This window comes from Semicossyphus pulcher, unplaced genomic scaffold, assembly GCF_022749685.1.
Source record: "Semicossyphus pulcher isolate SPU_LCO1_2020_fin unplaced genomic scaffold, fSemPul1.0.p SCAF_8, whole genome shotgun sequence".
In the NCBI taxonomy this organism is placed as follows: Eukaryota; Metazoa; Chordata; class Actinopteri; order Labriformes; family Labridae; genus Semicossyphus; species Semicossyphus pulcher.
The window spans coordinates 31,333,956-31,352,450 of record NW_027211759.1 but is presented as its reverse complement, the minus strand read 5'-3'; the positions used below and the strand labels follow the sequence as shown (position 1 = coordinate 31,352,450).

The 18,495-nt window shown below is 39.2% G+C and overlaps 2 protein-coding genes across 2 annotated transcripts; both read right to left on the bottom strand.

Moving 5' to 3' along the window:
* Nucleotides 1–1,535: 1,535 nt before the first annotated feature.
* On the bottom strand, nt 1,536–4,219 carry b3gnt9 (UDP-GlcNAc:betaGal beta-1,3-N-acetylglucosaminyltransferase 9). Its single transcript, XM_069686985.1, has 6 exons — nt 4,112–4,219; nt 3,879–3,995; nt 3,135–3,491; nt 2,310–2,551; nt 1,963–2,218; nt 1,536–1,880 (listed from the first exon to the last, which is right to left on the bottom strand). The coding sequence occupies exons 1-6, from the start codon at nt 4,217–4,219 to the stop codon at nt 1,536–1,538; spliced, it is 1,425 nt and encodes a 474-aa protein (XP_069543086.1).
* Nucleotides 4,220–7,506: 3,287 nt separating this feature from the next.
* bbs2 (Bardet-Biedl syndrome 2) lies at nt 7,507–16,900 on the bottom strand. The gene is made up of 18 exons (XM_069686254.1): nt 16,818–16,900; nt 16,190–16,324; nt 15,664–15,891; nt 15,333–15,458; nt 14,769–14,831; nt 14,537–14,614; nt 14,218–14,322; nt 13,884–13,970; nt 13,640–13,775; nt 12,900–13,039; nt 12,393–12,522; nt 12,136–12,307; nt 11,916–12,045; nt 11,621–11,740; nt 10,978–11,115; nt 10,614–10,726; nt 9,560–9,708; nt 7,507–8,782 (listed from the first exon to the last, which is right to left on the bottom strand). The coding sequence occupies exons 2-18, from the start codon at nt 16,304–16,306 to the stop codon at nt 8,676–8,678; spliced, it is 2,139 nt and encodes a 712-aa protein (XP_069542355.1). The 5' UTR covers nt 16,307–16,324; nt 16,818–16,900; the 3' UTR covers nt 7,507–8,675.
* Between the last annotated feature and the right edge of the window lie 1,595 nt (nt 16,901–18,495).

The following is an 18,495-nucleotide window of genomic DNA, read 5'->3' as shown; positions in this document are numbered from 1 at the left end:
TTATGTGACTCAGAAATAGGTCATTCATACACTTCAGTCAGATCAGTTAAACTTGTATGTAAGGAGACCTCATCTAAATGATTTAGAAAGGCAGCCTTCATAGAAGATCATTTCACACACAAACGTCACAAACAGATTTTTAATGAACAACAATCCAGTTCCCTGCAGCTGAAACTCTCAGTTACACACATTCACCTACTCTACTGTGCATTTACACCGTAGACTCTGGTGCGCATGACTGGCTTACATTGAGAGTGCAACATCGTAGTTTACTTACTGAAGCAACTCAGACATCATGTTGTTTGGCTGGACAGCAGACATGCCTATAAATACCTTCGAATGATGTGTGAACCCAAAGCTGAGACATTGCTTCTTAGTGTACTAGCTTTAACATGTATTTGCTCCTCCACAACAAGACTGAGATTTTCTTTGCACAAATCGATCTTTTATGATCAACTTATCAAGTTGGGTAACATGTGGAAGCCTTGTTAGTTAAGGCTGCTCTGTGAGGCTGTATTTAGACACAGTGGTTTCATCTGTCTACAGCTGTGATCCTGTTATTGTGTTGAAAGCCATTAAATATAAATATTTTTTATCTGTAAATCAACCTTGCAGCATTATCATTGAACATTTTGATGACAGATGAGGGTAAAGACACACGTTTTTTAAAGACAAGCGTTTTAGACAAATACGTAAACAAATCAAATCATGATAATTGTAGTTAAAGGGGGAGTAATAACATGAAAGTACACATGCCTGACACCTCGTATACCAGGCTTTTCCAAAACACTCAGCAGATGTTTTCTGTGTGTGTGTGTGTGTGTGTGCTGTGTCCCAACTGGTTCCCACTGTGCGGCTGGTTTCCATTTAGGCCTCTAAATGTTGCTTCTCCGGGGAACAGATAATAAGTCCATTTGTGCTTCTATCCAGCATTACGAAGTGAGGTACATCTCTGTAAGTGATTTACAGTGAGGACAGAAAGTCCCTGCTGTCTTTTCACTCACGCAGGACACTCAGCCATTACCAGTCCTGGGTGTCCACACAGTCCAATGAAAGTCAGATTATTAACAATGTTGTGGTCTCAGACACACTGATACATTCATGCATGGATGGGGTTAAACCAGCTAACCACATGTCATTATGTAGTCCTTGTAGATCTAACTGTGTCTCTCTGGAAACAATTATAGAAAATACATTCTGAAGATTACACATTCAAGAGTCCAGTGAGATTCAACACATCACAATCTTTGCAAATCAAGGACGTGCTGCATGGTTGTCCACAAACACAGTATGAAGACACAGATGGGCTCAGATGTCAAAAGCCTTGATTCTCTTTGAGCTTCCTCCCTGAAAAATCTGATCCACATTTGTCCTTTGCCAATTCATTTCCGCAAAGATGATCTGCCAGCTTGGATAAAGTCTCATATGACTCAGCTGTGCTTTTGAACAAATCACAAGCCTTTCAAGTCGGCTATAGATCCTGCTTTATGACCATTTCGGACCTACTAGAAATCATGCAGATCCCTGCAGAGTCCCTAATGTGTAACGAACACCTGCTTCTCACCATAATCCGTCTCTTGTCCCTCAGTTTTTCCTATCTTCCCCTTCCACTTAAAGGGCCAGGATGTCGGGCTGGTCCTGTTGTGACAGCTCAGATTGGGGTCGTGCAGGAGGTTCCACATTAGCCAGATCTGAGGAACGCTGAGGCTGTGAACAACCATGAGCTCTCTGTAAAAACAGGGGTCGAATGTCTGCAGGTGGGGGGCTGCAGATGGTCTGGGGATTCCAAAGGTCCGAAAGCCTTGGTGGCGTGATGGTTTCACGCCGATCAGCTGGAGGCACATTCCTAAAAAGACATCATCTATAGGGAACAACTCCACCTATAAGTGAGAAATTCTTTTAGAATCAAAGAATCTTGAGCACACATTGCAATGTAACAAAACTGTCTCAACTGTAACATACCTGTTGACAGGAAGAGCTTAGTTTCCGAGCCGTAAGGCCCGACATGACAAACCCTCCTCCTCCCGCGTAATTCGGGTACAAACCCCCTCCATAAACAAACTCTGGTACATAGTACTTTGAACTACGCCGGCGAATGGGCTTAGCGTTGATAATAATATCACCCACAAACAGATCCTTATCAGGCTTTTGACCTTGAAGCATCTCTAGAATGTTCTCAATGTTAACATACACGTCAGCATCACCTTTGAAGATGAACCTGTGAGAAAATAGACAATAAGAAGCATCAGATATGAGTCACAGAAGGATGGAATCAGATCAACTCTTCAAGTAGTTTCATAAACACTGACTTGACATCATGACAGCTGCTGTTAACCCATTTCAGAAAATGAGTTTCCTTAAGTGTCAGGTTAAAGAAGGTGTCATCAAAGTCCCAGAGCAAGATGTCTCTGAAGGCTTGACTCTCATAGGTCAAGAGGCGATCCCACAGAGGCAGAGCAGTCCGATTCCTGGGAACCCCCAGCAGGAAAACTGTACGGATGGAAACATCATTTTGGAAAAGTCCCTCTTTACCCCAGGTCCGACGCACCACCTAAAAATAAGTGCAGAAAAAGAGTCTATTTTGTTGACTAACACACACGGATTGAATAAATATTAAACCTGGATTTTGTGCCCACTAGGGCTCAGCAAGTCCAATTTACACTTTCCTATTAGCTGTGGTTTGGTCTTCACCAACTCCTGGCGGAAATTTCTGTCTCCTAAGGTACTTAATGTGTTCACAAGCTAGTTGCTAACTTTGCCACTCTGCTGGGCAGGCAGTGTACAGTGGGTTTATCTGAACTTTTTCCTCTGGACACAGCTGCTGGCTGTGGCTGGAAACGACACTGTGAACCAAATAGTAAAGCGGCAAGAAAAAAAAGAATAGCTTTAAGAAAGTAAATGTCTTGCAATTCTCTGGTAGCATGTCCCCACTAGTCACTCCTTCCACATGTAGTCATTTGATCCATGAGTAATATACAAATACTTAATGTAGCATCTACTTAGCTGCTTAAAACTTCAAACTTTTGTCATTAACCCAAACAATGCAGCTGAATATCTGTGCTGATTGACTAGGAATTTTACAAAAGTGACAATTATTTGTTGCAGAGACCTACAGATAACATTAACTCCTTTACCTGACGTTTTTCAAAATCTGCAGCAATAGATTTCACTGCAATCAGCATGTAGGGAGCGTTAGTCCCTTCTCTTGCTCCTCCTTTTTCCTCTGCTCCTCTGATGTGACATTTCTCTGGCTGGTCTATGACCAGATTGAAGTCTCTTTTGTCCTTTTCTCTCAGATAGGTCTCAAAGTCAAATGGTGGCAACGTGGGCAGGGGCTTCCCAGCGGCCTTAGTCGGTGCAACATTTTTCCGTCGCGACTTGGATTTCCCCTTGGATTTGACCTGAGGTTTGGACTTTGGCTGAGGAGGTTTGGACTTTGGTTGAGGCTTACAGGGAGGAAGTTGTGGCTCTGATGAGCTGGATGGGAACTGCTGATTAAGAAAAGACAGAGATCATATGTTAAAAAATATGTCAGTTTATGTGCATTCATTCCTCTCAAAACATGATAAAAATATAAAAGCTACCAAGACATTGAAATAGCATCATAATTTGCTGCGTCTTGTTTATCTCTTTCTGATTCATTATAAAATGTGATGACAACCTGTGAATCAGCACAGATGGAAACTCATGCAAACATAAATAAGACAAACTGTGTTTACATACACTGGTGCACTCTGCGTATGCAGTTTGAATATTCATACAGCACTGTACATATCCAATATGAAAATTCATACAACGCATACTGTACAGTGCTGCTTGCTGGTAACACTCAATGCTAACATGCACACACATTAGTAACTAAATCACATTAGTCATACCCCTGCAGACTGGCTTATTTTGGATCTGCTGGCCCCCAGCAGGGTCCTGCTGGAGCTCGTAGAGCCATGGATTTCCAGCTTCCAAATAGGTCTGTCCCACCCAGAGGCAAGTATGACCTGGAAACATGGGTGGGATTTGAGGAGATATGGAAAAGGATTATCTTCTCATATTTCAATATTTTCCAAAAAACTTGATCTACCCCTTTCTAAGCTGTGATTGGTTCCCTCCTTACCTGGCGGGCATAGAGAAGCAGACAGAATAGCACAAGCAACAGCATTGTGCACATCACATCTCCCTTCACATGGAGAAGCCTCCTCATTGTCACCATCTTCATCAGCATCTTCTGAAGACACGACCGTCACTTCAGAAATAAACAGGACTGCATTGGAAAAAGGATGCTGCAGTTTATACTGCTTATTGGACAACAGTCCAGACTGTGCTGACACACAGCTTGGAGACTTTTTGGGTTTGCAGGTTACTCTGCAGAAATGGACGAATAGAGGTGGAGATTCTCCTTCCACTCTGCTGCATTGCAAAATACCATTCTAGCCAGGAGGTCAGGCATATTACAAAGATAAAAATTTGCTTTGGGAGTAAAGGATTTGGTCCTGTATCACTCATGGGACTGGATGTATGTTCAACATGTCTGTCCCCATCCTCTTCATCTCCTCAGGGCTCCCTGCCAATGGTCGAGGGCATCCTGAAAAAAAGAAACAACTATTAGAATTGTGAATCAGAATCAAACAGAATGTTCTTCATTCTTTTGCTGTACTGAGGAGAATGAACTGTTCTGAAAATCTAGTTCTAAATCCTCACTTATCATGTTCATTGCAATAAAATGCAAATTCTTTTTGAAATATGTTTCTTTTGGAAATCTGCATGTGAGGCAGAAGAGACCAAAAAGCCTAAAAATTACCTGCTTTGCCCTCCTTTTTACTGCTGGACTTCTAGGTAGCATAATGTGGTCATTTAGAGTTTAGTCATATAAAGTTATAAGCATCTGAATTTAGAGAGTTTTGAGCATAATTTAGACCTCAACATAGTCTGAAGGTATAACCTTTTCTGGATGAACAATATCCCGAATTTCAAATAATGCAAATAGCTTTCCTTGTTTCTAATACGAAATTTCCCATCGATTTATAACCCCGTTCAAGGAGGGGGAGTGTCTGTCTTATGTAAGTGAACATGAGGGTACCAACTATTTCAAAGAACACTGTGTCCCAATATTCATGGCATTAGACATCCTCAAAAAACGCCGACAGAGAACACCCCCCGTTGTTTAAATATGTGATTGTAAAACACAGCTATTTGTCTCTGTGAAAAGGCGCAACTTTCCGACTAGCATTACAAACAGTTGCAAACGTCTTTTGCTGTTTCATCATATTTTTTTCGCCGAATATATAAAGCATGTTTCACAGAATCAACATATCTGCATGATTAAATTGTCACAGTAGGCTACGTATGAAATGTTCCCTCACGAGTGCAAGTCATTCAAACTTACCAGACTGGACGGAGGAGGAGGTCAGACTGAAAACATCTGCGCTGTAGATGTTTGAGACCGCAGCACAGGCTTCACTCTGAGGACAGCGACTTCCCAAGTTTGCAGAGCAAATACCCAATGAGAGGAGAGAGAAGTCATGCTGTATTCATGAGAGTGTGTCGGCGAGGAAGAACATAAGATATATAGATAAGATTACCAAGAGAACAGCCCTTCTGCAACTCTCCGTTATCTGGCACTGTGCCCGGCTGCTCAGTTCATGGTTGGTTGCCTTAAAGTGCTGTAGGAAATATCAAAATCTACACTTTTAGCGAAAAGTGCAAGTGTAGAAAATTATAGGCTACGTTCATTGTTAATGCAACAAAATGGATTATTATTCCACATGAAGACTAACCTGTTCAGAAAATTAAGAAAACTAACTGCATGTCGCCAGTTTTGGTTTCAAATCTCTTCTAAAATGTGAGAAAAAGTGAAATTAATTGTTATAGTAAATAACCAACGCTGTATATGAGTATGTCATCACAACGGAGTAGATATCCCGATAATATTTCCTGAAAACAGCATAGAAAAGCGGAAATGATATTTAAATTATTAAATACATAGGCTACTATCAGTGGTGTGTAATTTTCTCAGTGTGTGTGTAAGTATTTTGACTTATAAACCATTTATATTCAAAATTTTCATCAATTAATCTGTTAATCCAAATTAAGTTACTCAATTAGGCTATGAGAATTTTTGAGCGTGGATTCAGAATAAGTAGCTAACCAGGAGCACATGAACGCAGCATCTTCATCCTTTAGCCCAAACACGTGACTTGAGCTGGAGCGGCACAACTTCAAGCCAGATGCCAACACAGCAACTGAGAAGGATGGAAGAAGAAACAAAGAGAGGTGTAATTACAAGGGCAGGATGTAGATTTCACGTTGTAAAAAGCAGTTTTTCTTTTGCTGTCTGTACGTATAAAGGAGAAGAAGATCAAGACTCACACTTTACTTTTAAAGTCGGTTGAAAATGTTTCCTTAGCTTTTTTTTTGTTCTTAAGGCAGACTAAGTATTTAGCTGTGTTCTAAAATACTCCGATTCACTGAAAAATACATTTTTTTCTTTCTAGTTTAAGAAACTCGGCCACACAGCACACACTGACACACACGGCATGAGCAGCAGTGATAGTGATTTATAGCCGCAGACTGTCTTTACTGAACCATATGTAGCAGCACCTATAGAATTGGCTTATGGGTGAACACGTGTGTTTCCCATTAGAACTATAGAGATCGTTTCTATCCTTTCAACCTGCTGCGTCATTGAACTTCTGAACTGACAGAATATATACATTAAAACATTTTTTTTCCCGTTCAGCTTTTTTCTATTACTATTATTATTGTATTATTAATATAACTATCATCATTGATGAACCTTTTTTCATGCTATGCTTCCAAACTTTGTTCAAATCTGCAGAATATTATTTTTAATTCCAGAAGATCCAGAGATCCAAAAGTTTCCACAAAAAAAACCCAAATACTATGTAAGCATGACATTAGGAGAAATGTGTATAAATTGGTGCACAATTAAAATTAGAACCAGCTAATATGGAACATATACAGATATTTCCCAATAGTGAAAAGTAACATGATATCTACCCACCTTAGAGCTGTAAAATTTGACAAAAACACTCAATAAATATGTCATGTGCTGCTATGTTCAATAAAATAATACTTGTATGTGGAAGTGGTGGTGGTCTTAAAGAACAGATTCCTTAAGCAGTGTACTAAACAGCTCAGGTGCACAGCGTCTGTTGATATAAAACAGCTGTGAGTAGTGAGTTAGATCACCCTAATAAACATGAGGATAAAATATTAGCCTACATGACTTGTTGGCTTTGGCAGACTTGGCTGTTAGTGTGCTAAACATCTGTTCTGCAGATTGACAGACACATTCAGACCATTTTACAATAGATATCCAGTATAAGAAAAAAGGAAACTGCAACATTTGGCTGCCTCACTGCTTTCATAAACACAAATTCAACATTATATTCAAAACCTTCCAGAGGTACCCTCAAAATAAACAGCTGTAAGAGCCAACTTGTACATGGACATCACCCCCTAATGATCCCGCAACAAAGTCAACAAATCTTTAAAACATGAGTTAATTTAATAATTGTTTCTGCCGCAAACACAAACATACATTTATAATATCTGTATACAATCTACAAAAAGGTAAACATGTAAGACACACAGCATTGGTCCTCTGTGACATTTGTTAAATTAAAATAGTTCTCTTTGGCTACAAACACCACACAAACACACAACAGCCGGGGGCAGAGACCTGAGTCTGAGCGAGCAGTCACACAGAAATATCAGGGCCACCAGTGATTTCAATGACCCGAGTCTCTATCTTAGAGGAGGCTGCTCTCTGTCTCACTCCAGCTGTACTTTCTCTAAACATAACTGAGTGCGCTGATTCAAACATTCAGGATGCCGATATAGAAGATCATGATTTTCCCCAAACCCTCATGTCTTTGTGGAAAACACACAGTCTGGATCAGTTCTCTGAAGTTTAAACAATTCTTTGACAATTGTGCAACGCCATCTGGAACATTTCTAGAACATTCAAAGGAAATTAGGTCTAACCCCCCTTTTACCTACTGACGCTACCAAACTCTACATGTGAGAGTATAACTGAAGAAATATTGTGTTTTAGACAACAGAAATATGCTGAACCTTTCAGATCAATGTATTAAAACATTTTTTCTAAAGCATTACTGTATCAGACTGGCTTTGTCCCATTGCTTTGAGACACAGTTAAGGGAAAGACTCCACTCCCTACACTATTCTGGTCCAGCTGAACTCTCTTAACAGTGGTGTCCTATCTGCCAGTTGACTCCTACACTTACTCTGACAATAATAGGCTAAGCTGTAACAGCACTTAATAAAACACCTCCAAACAGCCATATATCTAGACCGAGACAGATGACAATCTTACTGGAGCACTAAGCCTGTGGTCAGCATTTTGTTTCTGTGAGTTTTGAGTAAAGTTAAGTTATGGAGCTGCTGCTGAATGTTGCTGCCTGTCTGTTGTTGGTGCCTAAAACATGAAAAAAAGATACTACAGCGGCCCAATTCTAGTCTCAGTGACTTCTGCTTCCATGTCCAAATGTAGGTTTGGTCCCATCATTGTGCGGAAAAATCCTTGCAGGTGCCATGTTTGTGAAAAGATAGGCCAACATTATAGCGCTGATTGGGTGTGTTTGTGTCCATCTCTCTTCTTTTTGTCCATTCCTGCACTCACCCTCCTTCCACCCTCAGGAGGATGCAGTGCCAGCTCTCATGATCCTAAAAAGCGCGTTGACATTATTGCTCTTGATGGCGTCTCGACAGGCAGAGATCACTTGGTTTTTGGGCTTACCCACTATGGAGAAGGAGAGACAGCAACAGTTTGACATTAGGGAAGATGTTAAAACACATACAAGTTGACACAAATGCCTTTCAAGTTCAGTTTGCTGCCATTTGGAACAAAAATGAGTAATAAAATGTTACCTTTAGTGGGCTATATAAGTTATTTGTGTCACTACTTTGGACAAAATAAATACCAGTTTAAGTTAGTACCACGGTTTTCATGGGGGAATGCAAAAAATATTGCTTGTCAACAGATGCTGCTATGGTTACTGTTTTGAAATGCATACGTCGCATCCGGAAATTCTGCTGCATAAAATTAGTACATGTGGTATTGAGTGTGGTCAAAACTGTCTTCATCCTATGAAATGATATATGCAACCAAAATAAGCTTATTTAGGAGGACATAGGAGACCGGCTTTATTGCTTAGTGGGAAAGGCTACAATCGGCATTCAGACCCGGGTCAAATGACTCTGCAGTAGACTCTGGTAATTATCACCTTGGCTCCCATCGGCATTGATGTGAACACCAAACTCATGTCAACACGCTAATCTCCTACCTCTCTCCTGGCACGATGCTATGCTCCGTTGGTAACTTCTGCGACTCCTCTCAGCTACAAATTCTGCCCGTCCAAAATTCCATTAAGTACCAGTGGCAATAATACTGATGGTCCCAAACAATCCCTGACATGCACGTCCTCTCTCCTACACAAAGGCTTCAGTCCAAGCCGGTCATCCCACATACAGCATTGCTGTAAAGGAATTGTGGTTGTGCACACATGCTGTGGCCTACCTCGGAGTCTTCCAGCCCGCTGTATGGCCTGGTTGACAGACTTTAGGCAGACCAGTAGTGCATTGTGGTTGTTGGAACGGATTTTATACTCATTGATCAGATCCCTGTTTAGATCATACAGCTCTCTGTAACGCTTCTTCATAGTTGTCCTACAGAGGGAAGGGGAGAAATCAAAGACAATATAAGTAAGACCTACAGAAAAGAAGTTATAGCATTATTATGATCTTTACTACTGCTGTTTTTAGCCAGATGTAGAGAATACAATGGCAACAAAGGGCATTTGTTTTTGATAATCGTGATTTCTTCACTTCTGTGTTCCAGAAGACACAACAGTAGACCTTTATTATAGTAGACATTTTGAATTGTCAAAGCAGAGAATAGCAGAATAACATAGCAGAATACCATGGCTCTGGAGTTAGCTGAGCTAAATAGCATGCAGCCATCAAAAATGTTAGTAAGACTATCAATCAATCAATCAATCAAATGTTATTTGTATAGCGCCAAATCATAACCAGGGTTATCTCGAGACACTTTACAGAAAGAGCAGGTCTAGACCGACTCTTTGTTATGTTATTTAAAGAGAGGCCCAACATGAATCACCATGAGTAGCACTTAGCAATATTCGGCACATTGGCAGAAAAACTTCCTTTTAACAGGCAGAAACCTCGAGCAGAACCAGACTCATGTTGAACAGCCATCTGCCTCGACTGGATGGGCCGAAAATGGGATAGAAGGAGATGCAGGATAGAGACAGGCAAAGAGAGCAACAACAACATATGTTCTTGTTACCACAACAACATATGTCCTTGTTACATGAACAACAACAGACACATACTTATGGTTACAATGCCAATAATAGTGGTAGACTAGGGTGAAGATTGGCTAAATAAATAAATAAATAAATAAATTAGCGAGTATGACAATATGTCTGCAGAAAATAGTCTATAATAGAGTTGAAGGTACTATTGATCAGTTGGCTGTGTTTGTTAGAAAGACCAGATTTATATACTGTCAGTGAATAAAGCTGTACTGTTATCATTTTTCAAAAACTCACATGTCACTTAAAAGGCGAGCGTCCTCTGCTTGCACCAACATGTTCCTGATGTAGTTGGAGTGATCAGCCATTGCTGCAGTTAACTTCTGATGGACCGAGTGGAACTCATCCACCTGGCAAACAGATATTTAAGACTCTACATTACACCACATCTACAATGTGTTGTAACTGCTCAATGATAATTCTCTAATAATTTTAAGTTCACATTGGAAACAAACTGGAGTCAATACATTTTCTCTCCTTACAAATACATGATCAAGGTCACTGCATGTGCAACAATGGAAAGAAGGTATTTTGTCTTGTAGTTTTAATGGAATAAACAGTATAAAATTCAACAGAGGATTTCATCTGTTAATGACCAAACCTCAGTAAGTGTAGTGCGTAGCTCCTCAAAGTATCGGGGAAAGTCTGCTTCTGCTGACAAGTCCTCTATCGCCAGGAAAGAGGCCAATGATTGGACCAGATCTCCTGCCAGGTCAATGTCATCTGTTCTCAGCGTGATCTGATTGGGAAAATAATATATTACAAAGAAATTTTGGTTGATTAAAAAGGAAAAGCCAGGAGCCATTGTTACTTTATTTATATTTTGCTTTGTTTTGGTAAGGTAAAGTAAACATTGTTAACACAGTTATATTTCACTTTTTTAGTACAATAAAAACTAAGTAAAAACCAAATCCTTTATCCTTTATCCTTAACTCATTGATCAATGTCTGTATAATTTAATTATGTTATTATTGTGAAGATTAAACCAATGATAATGATGAATGATGGTGAGTACATTTTTGGCTGTGATGTAAATAAATGTCTCTCTGATTTCATTGGTATTTGCAAATCCTAGTGCATCATGGTTATATGTTTCTTTTGGACCATGAAGCTCAAGCACTAATTTGTTAATGTAAAGTTAAACCTGGTTAAAGCTGGCTGTAAAAGAGAGTAATCATTTAACCAGTTCTGTATTAAGGTTTTAGATAAACACATTGCTGGTGTGTTTGTGTGTGTGGTTGTACCTGTCCATTGCTGGCCATGCTGATGGACAACAGTCCCCCTCCTCTTAGTGAATTAAAAGTGATGTCAGGACTGTCTACTCCCTCTGGAAGCAGGAAGTTCTGATTCAGCCACATCACCACCTGTAGGCATAAATGCACATGCATGTAAAAAATCAATACTTGGATCCATAGAGATGAGACCAGGTTTATATTAACAGACATACATATTTTGGCATGTTATTGCCTTGAATATGCAACAGGTCTGATCAGAGTGTCACCTCCTACTCTGTTCCTGACAGACTCACTGACAGCCTACCCGCTGTGGTCGGTCATTGATGTTAAAGATGACCCTTCCAGTTGGCGATTCATTTGAGGAGTCACCTGTGATGTCGTACATGGAGAATCGAGGCAGCTGACGAGTGATTTCAAACACGTGGAATTGGGTGCTGGAGAGGACAATAAATGCAGAGGATGAAGATGGAGGGGTTTTTGGGGAGTAAAAATACAATTCCTATAGGACAACACACACTTGCTACCTAGTTTTCCCTCCAACAAAGGCTTTGATGTGCAGATCTACTGGTATATCTTTAGGAGGGACAATGGGGACTCGGATACAGCCTGACAGGTTCTGGGCGCTGGGGTGGACGACATGGCTCTCCCCCTCAAATATCCCCTCTGCAAAGATGAGCACTGCACGGATAATGGTTTCTGGAGTGGATAAAGGGGACTTATTAGTATTTACTCAGTCCATAACATGTGTGAAATTCTTTGCTAAAGTGCTAAAACACTCTACCATTTGGTGTAGAAATGCTGAGCTCTACATGAGCCTTCTGGGCCTCTGTAGCAGGTCTCACTGACAGCGCGGTCTGGAGCTGGGTGTTGGCCGGTATGACACCCATTCCACTGTTAGTCTCTGACACGCCCTGAAACAAGCACAGTTTTTGTTGATGTTAGCATCAAAAAAAACACAGCCCAATTTTAATTAAGAATCCTGTGTGTTTTAGATTATTTTTCGAGATATTTTTTCTTGTTTTTAGCTTGTGACAGATGAGTGAGAGTGGATTATATGCTGCAAACAGACCAGGGTGGAATTGAACCTGGGCCAATGTGATACTGACTTAGCCTTAAATAGTACAAGCCCTATCAGGTGAGCTATGAGGGCAACCAATTCTTCTTATTATCTTTATTAAGTCGGCTTTTTTTAACAAACAGGGACATGGCATTAGCAATCAGCAATAAGCAATCAGCAACCAAAAACGCATAGTACTAGTCAGTGAAGGGGTTGTTTAGTGTAAGGTACCTTGGCGTTCTCATCATAGTTGCGTAGCTCCAACAACAAATTTTGTCTGCGTTGGCTGAGCTCTCTAATGAGGTCCTGTTCAGAACTTGTGTCCATGAGATTCCCTTTTAGGTCCTTACTGGCTGGCAGGTAACCACGCACTACGAGATACACATTTACAACATTGATGACATCCTGATCCAAACTTATGGAGGCTGTTCTCCTAACACATTTTAGCATGTGTGCATGCTTCGTCTGAATTTAGCTCAAATAACAGTTGAGGCTGACAGGAATTTGGTCCTTATTTGGGGAATCTTGACATGAATGCAAATTTTTAGGGAATGGGAGACTTGAATCTGCTACTAAATGAAAGATCAGAGAATCACTAATGCACCACAAATCCATTTCAATATTACACCATCCATTGTACTTTGCTATTAGCATAAGTCCTTTTAGTAAAGTATATACAGTATATTTCTTGAATTTTGTCTAACTTCAAAACCCTTAAAAAGGTTTCTAAATATGCATACACACGCACACAAAAACATACGTGCACAAAACAACTTTGTAACATTTAACTGGTAGGGAGTTAATTCGATATAACCACTCATATGAAAGGACAATAAGTAACACAAAACGATGAACATCAAAAAGTATTTGTTAAAGCATTCATCCAGGAAAATGATAACCCAAACGTTCCAGCAGTGTTGTCATATGCATATTTACACAAACAATCAGTCAGACACAACAAAACAACATACCCTCTCCCTCTATGGAGGTGCAGATAAGTTGTTTCTGTCCATCCAACCTGTAGTCGCCCTCCACCACTCCGGCCACAGAAGAGGAGAAGTTGTCTTTAAAGATGACCTCACCTGTGCGGTCACTACGAGCATCAATCTGAAACAAAAGAGGAATGTGATTTTAGGCTTTTGAAGACCAACTAGAGATACCATAGATACTGTGTAAGTGAGTTGTTGTGCCAGTCCTGCTCGATTGTGTGTTTACCTTTCCATTTGACCAGCCAGTGATAAGCTCCACCACCCCATCAGCATTCAGGTCAAAAGCATGGATGCTCATGGCGTGATTCTTGGACTGAATAGTGAGGAAAAAAAACATGTAAAAAGGATATGAAGACACATACAACATTATGTTTGTAAAATGGCCCTTTAAGCCATTAAAGACAGTGGAGTCAGTTACCAGTACTTTAAATAGCATGCTCATGGAGATGAGAGGGAAAGATTAATGTAGAAAAAAATCATTATAATATTACATATAAGCACATATTGCAGCCTTCAACCTTTCCTGTCCAAACCAGTGTTATCATGAACTATTACAGTACCTTAATCCTCCAGTAACGGGCCGTGCGGTCATAAACTCCGACAGTGCCATTAGCCAAAGCATAACCAAACCTGCTGCCATGCATATGGCACAGTGAAGTCACTGTCTGTGTGGAAAAGGTCAGAGGGCAAACTTGTCTTGTCAAAAATATTACTCTGCTTTAGTACAGTACAAGATATAAGTAGCAACTGTATAATGACAAATACGATGACAAATATCATTGTGTGACTATGCTCTGTAGAATAACAGAATTTAAAGATTTTAAACTTTTAACTGTTGTCAGTATTAATGGTTTGACTCTTGACATTTTATCCATTTACCTCATTTTCAGTCATCTCAGACACAAGCTCATCCTCCTTGAATACTCGGATGTCAAAGTCCTCTGATCCTACCAGGAGCTGTAGACACAAAACACACTTATTTTTCAGATTAACAAATTTATATTATATGATGGAGGAATTTTAACTCAGTTACAATCAAAATGCCACACAACATGTGTCTCAGAGTGGCCACACAACATGTGTCTCGAAGTGTCTGATAGTTAGGACGTACCTCATTTTTCCCATCCCCAGTGAAGTCACAAAGCACCAGAGATCTGACATTATCTCCAGTGACCTAAAAATAAGATAGCTTGTGAATACTTTCATGTAGCTGGTTAAGCTGTTTAAAGAAGTTATTTATCTTGACAGATTGAAGGTCATTGCAAAGACAAAGATCACATTCACCATTCTACTCTACTACTAAAATTAAAAGGTCAAATCAAGTCAATTGGAAAAATAAACTTCTCCTTTAAGTTAGAAAAGGGCTGGATATACAGAAATAAAACATGAAAAGCTCGTTAGATTAGATACTAGTTTCAGACTAATGAATGAATATAACATTTTTGATATCCAGTTTCTAAAATCATTGGAAAAAAATCCTACAAATAAACAATAAAAACAACAATAAAATCAAATTTCTAATGCAATATACTCATAAATAACTGAAGGTAGCTGAACTTTGATGAACTGCCATCATATTGTAAATTTCATATTATAATGTTATTCAATGAAACACAACTCTTTAATGTAAGAGTCTTCATTACATTCAAATAATTAAATGATTTGTCGTTCTTACTGTCCAGAAGTGGTCATTGCCCTCGTAGTCAAAGCCTTGTAAGGCACAGTTTCCTCCAATTATGGCGAGAGGAGATGGGATGTCCCCGAGGTTCCCCAAAACAATAGCATTGGCCCCATCTGTCACCTACAACCACACATAGAAAGGAAACTAAGACAAGGTACCTCTAAGTGCAAATAAGAGGTGTGCATTAAAGGCTAAATCAGGAAATCCACAAAAACATGCGCTAACTTTTATACTGCAATATAGTTTTTTCATTTTGATGAAGTTGTCTGAGACTCCAATTCAAGATCCAGATTTACCCCTCCCATTAGTCCTAAGCTCCACTAACCTCTCTGTAGAATATATCAGCATTGTCATGGACATTATAGGCCAGGAGGTTGGTCTGGGATCCCACCAACAGTGTGTCCCCAGTGGTGTTTGGGCCCAGCGTTCCTGCTGTCAGACAAGTTACTGCCTGGTTGATGTTGAGCAGAGATATGTCAGAATCCTGGGTGCTCTGACTCAGTCGATGGGCCACAGGTCTCTGACCACGAGCATGAGGGTTATGGATAAAAACCTTTTCAACAGAAAGAGCACAATTTTGAGGTCATGAGCAAAAAAATTTGAGGTACAGAAAATATTTGTAACAAACTCGTCCTATAATTTTAAGATTGTGGACACAATGGGTAAGAGTAGAAGACATTTGGGGATTAACTGAGTGGGGGAGTTCAGAAAGAAAGTATATGTATAACAAAGGAAAAAGGAAGTACCATCTACATTTAAGGCAATGTTGCTACTCTATATACTGTTTGTTATTATTTATTCAAAAAGTAGTCTGGAAGCAGTGATGTTTGTTTTGTGATGTGATCTCTCACCTTTCCAGCCTGTGTGGCTGCAGTGAGGCAGGGGTGGACTCCATCAAATTTTCCAACAGTTACCATACGAGGGTTAATCTTGTGGTTCAGCTTCAGAGTGAATATAGGGACCAACATAGTGCCAACTGTCTAACCCTAATCAGACAACAATCAAGAAACCACAGTCAGAGAGACAGCGACAGACAGAAGGAAGCCATTTATTATTTTTCGTTTATGATAGCAAATCATCAAATGTTATCGATTATATAACCACGTTACAATGCGTGATTTTGCAACACTAATGTAATTACAGGCTTTACCACATACATTCTGTGGAGAGTCCCGTTGCCTAGCAACAAAGAGTGGCAAGCTAAAGCTTTTCATTTGGCTAATCTCCCTGCCGTTTGCTGTTAAGATAATGTCAGTTGTCCGACAAATTATAATGGTCAAATCGGAAGCCCTGTATCAATATCAAGTACAATATTCATCCTTCCTATGAAATGAAATACCCTCATACTATATTTGCCTTACAAGTCTAGCATAACTAGCTAACGTTAACGCTGTTTGAGTTAATGTTACCGGAAACTACTCCTATACAACAAACGAGAGAATTGTTTATTTTTCAGTAAACTGTAACAAGTACTCTCACCTGGCCCCGTCTTCAGTGCAGCTATTGGATTTTTTTTTTAAAGAGAGCTAGCCAGCTTTTGAGCTAGCTATATATATCACAGCAACGCAGCAAGGCGCGAGCTGTGAGAGTATTGCCTACTAACAACCACTTCCTTCCTGATATTTTCAAAATAAATGATTGTTTTAGTTTTTGCATATTTATTTGAGGAAAGGCAAGTTTTAGATTTTGAATAAATACATTTACTTAAATACTGTACAATTTAGAGGTAATGACTTGGTATTACTTTTATTTTCGGTACTTAGACTACTCTAAGAGAAATATTTCATTCTCTTTACTCCTCTGCATTTACTATTCAGCAAGAGCTACTTTTCTTTGAGATACAGAATTAACAAAATATAAAATGATCTGTTCTATCTGTAAGATAATTGCAATGTATTGTTTAACTATGCAATGTATTTAAGAAACATAAAGCTCCATGACAGTTTCGAATAGTTTGGGTACTTTTGGGAGGATTATTAAAAATGTAATAATAGAGCTACAAGGGCAGAATAATCTCCAATATGGACCGGGCCCAAAAAATACTGGATCCTTCTTTTCACATTAGACAGAGATTTTTGGAGAGCATCTGTAATTTGACACTCGTTGCTTTCTGTAATCAATCAAAACCAAAAACACCTCCAATTTGTAAAACTGAATTTCTGTTCGAAATTAAGAAATTATCAAAAAAAAAAAAAAGAAGAAGAAATTATCAAGGCAAAATAACTAAGTTGTTTTATGACCTATTTCTCTGCTAAAAAATGTCTATGGCTATACTCTAGCTGTGGATGAGGCTCACCAAAGAACGAAAATAATAATAATTAAAATTGATAACTACAACTGAGAGGTTTTCTCAAACTATATTTAATTCTTACTTTTATAAATAAAAAAGGTATAGTAAAGATATGTTTTATATAGCCTACAAAGAAAACGCTGATCTGACTTGTGGGGGAAAAACACCAAAAATAACATAAGATCTTATGTGCACTGCTAACCAGTTCCACCTGCTGCAAAAATAAACAGTCCAATAAAGAGTCCGCACATCACCAAAAAACCCCACCTCCTTCACCAAGACTTTTTGAGCAGGTAAGTCAACTTCAGTCCCAATTTGACTCTGGCTAGACTAGGTTATTTAAACTGAGCTCGGCAAAGCTAATTAGCCTAGCTTAAGCACCTTAACAATTTTTATTTGTTGGGGGCATATATATTGTCTTAGAGAAAGAATAAACGTAAACATGCTAGTTTTTTCTGTGAAGAATAACATGCGTCGTAATTTAATTTAAAATAAGTTCTAGTATTTGGTAGTAAAGCACTGAGTTAAAATGACTCTATAATGAGCTGCTCGAAGCAAATAACTGTGTTGACTTATTCAGTAAATTAACCTGTAGGGTAATCTCTATTTACAGTTTCTACATAGAAATGTAACATCTGTAAGCAGCATAGACTGTATAAAAAAAGAGAGTAAATAGGATGGCAAGTGTTCTGGTTTCTGTTCGTAGTAAACTTGTAGTACGAGTTATATTGACCAATCACGTATCAGAAGCATAGGGCTGCTGCCTATGCAGAAAAAACAGTCCGTGTTGACAGCAAAAGCAGGCGGAACGTAATGCTGATGATGACTTAGCTTCTTATTAATCTCTATAAACAGACATCTGATGCA

Excerpts from the sequence above, each read along its gene's own strand:
- b3gnt9 (XM_069686985.1), bottom strand. The coding sequence starts at position 4,219 with ATGCTGATGAAGATGGTGACAATGAGGAGGCTTCTCCATGTGAAGGGA. Across the intron at positions 2,219-2,309 it reads AGCAGCTGTCATGATGTCAA|GTTCATCTTCAAAGGTGATG; the intron begins GTCAGTGTTTAT and ends ATTTTCTCACAG. Across the intron at positions 1,881-1,962 it reads TAAGCTCTTCCTGTCAACAG|GTGGAGTTGTTCCCTATAGA; the intron begins GTATGTTACAGT and ends TCTCACTTATAG.
- bbs2 (XM_069686254.1), bottom strand. The coding sequence starts at position 16,306 with ATGTTGGTCCCTATATTCACTCTGAAGCTGAACCACAAGATTAACCCT. Across the intron at positions 14,832-15,332 it reads GCAATGACCACTTCTGGACA|GTCACTGGAGATAATGTCAG; the intron begins GTAAGAACGACA and ends TCTTATTTTTAG. Across the intron at positions 13,776-13,883 it reads CTGGCTGGTCAAATGGAAAG|ATTGATGCTCGTAGTGACCG; the intron begins GTAAACACACAA and ends CTTTTGTTTCAG.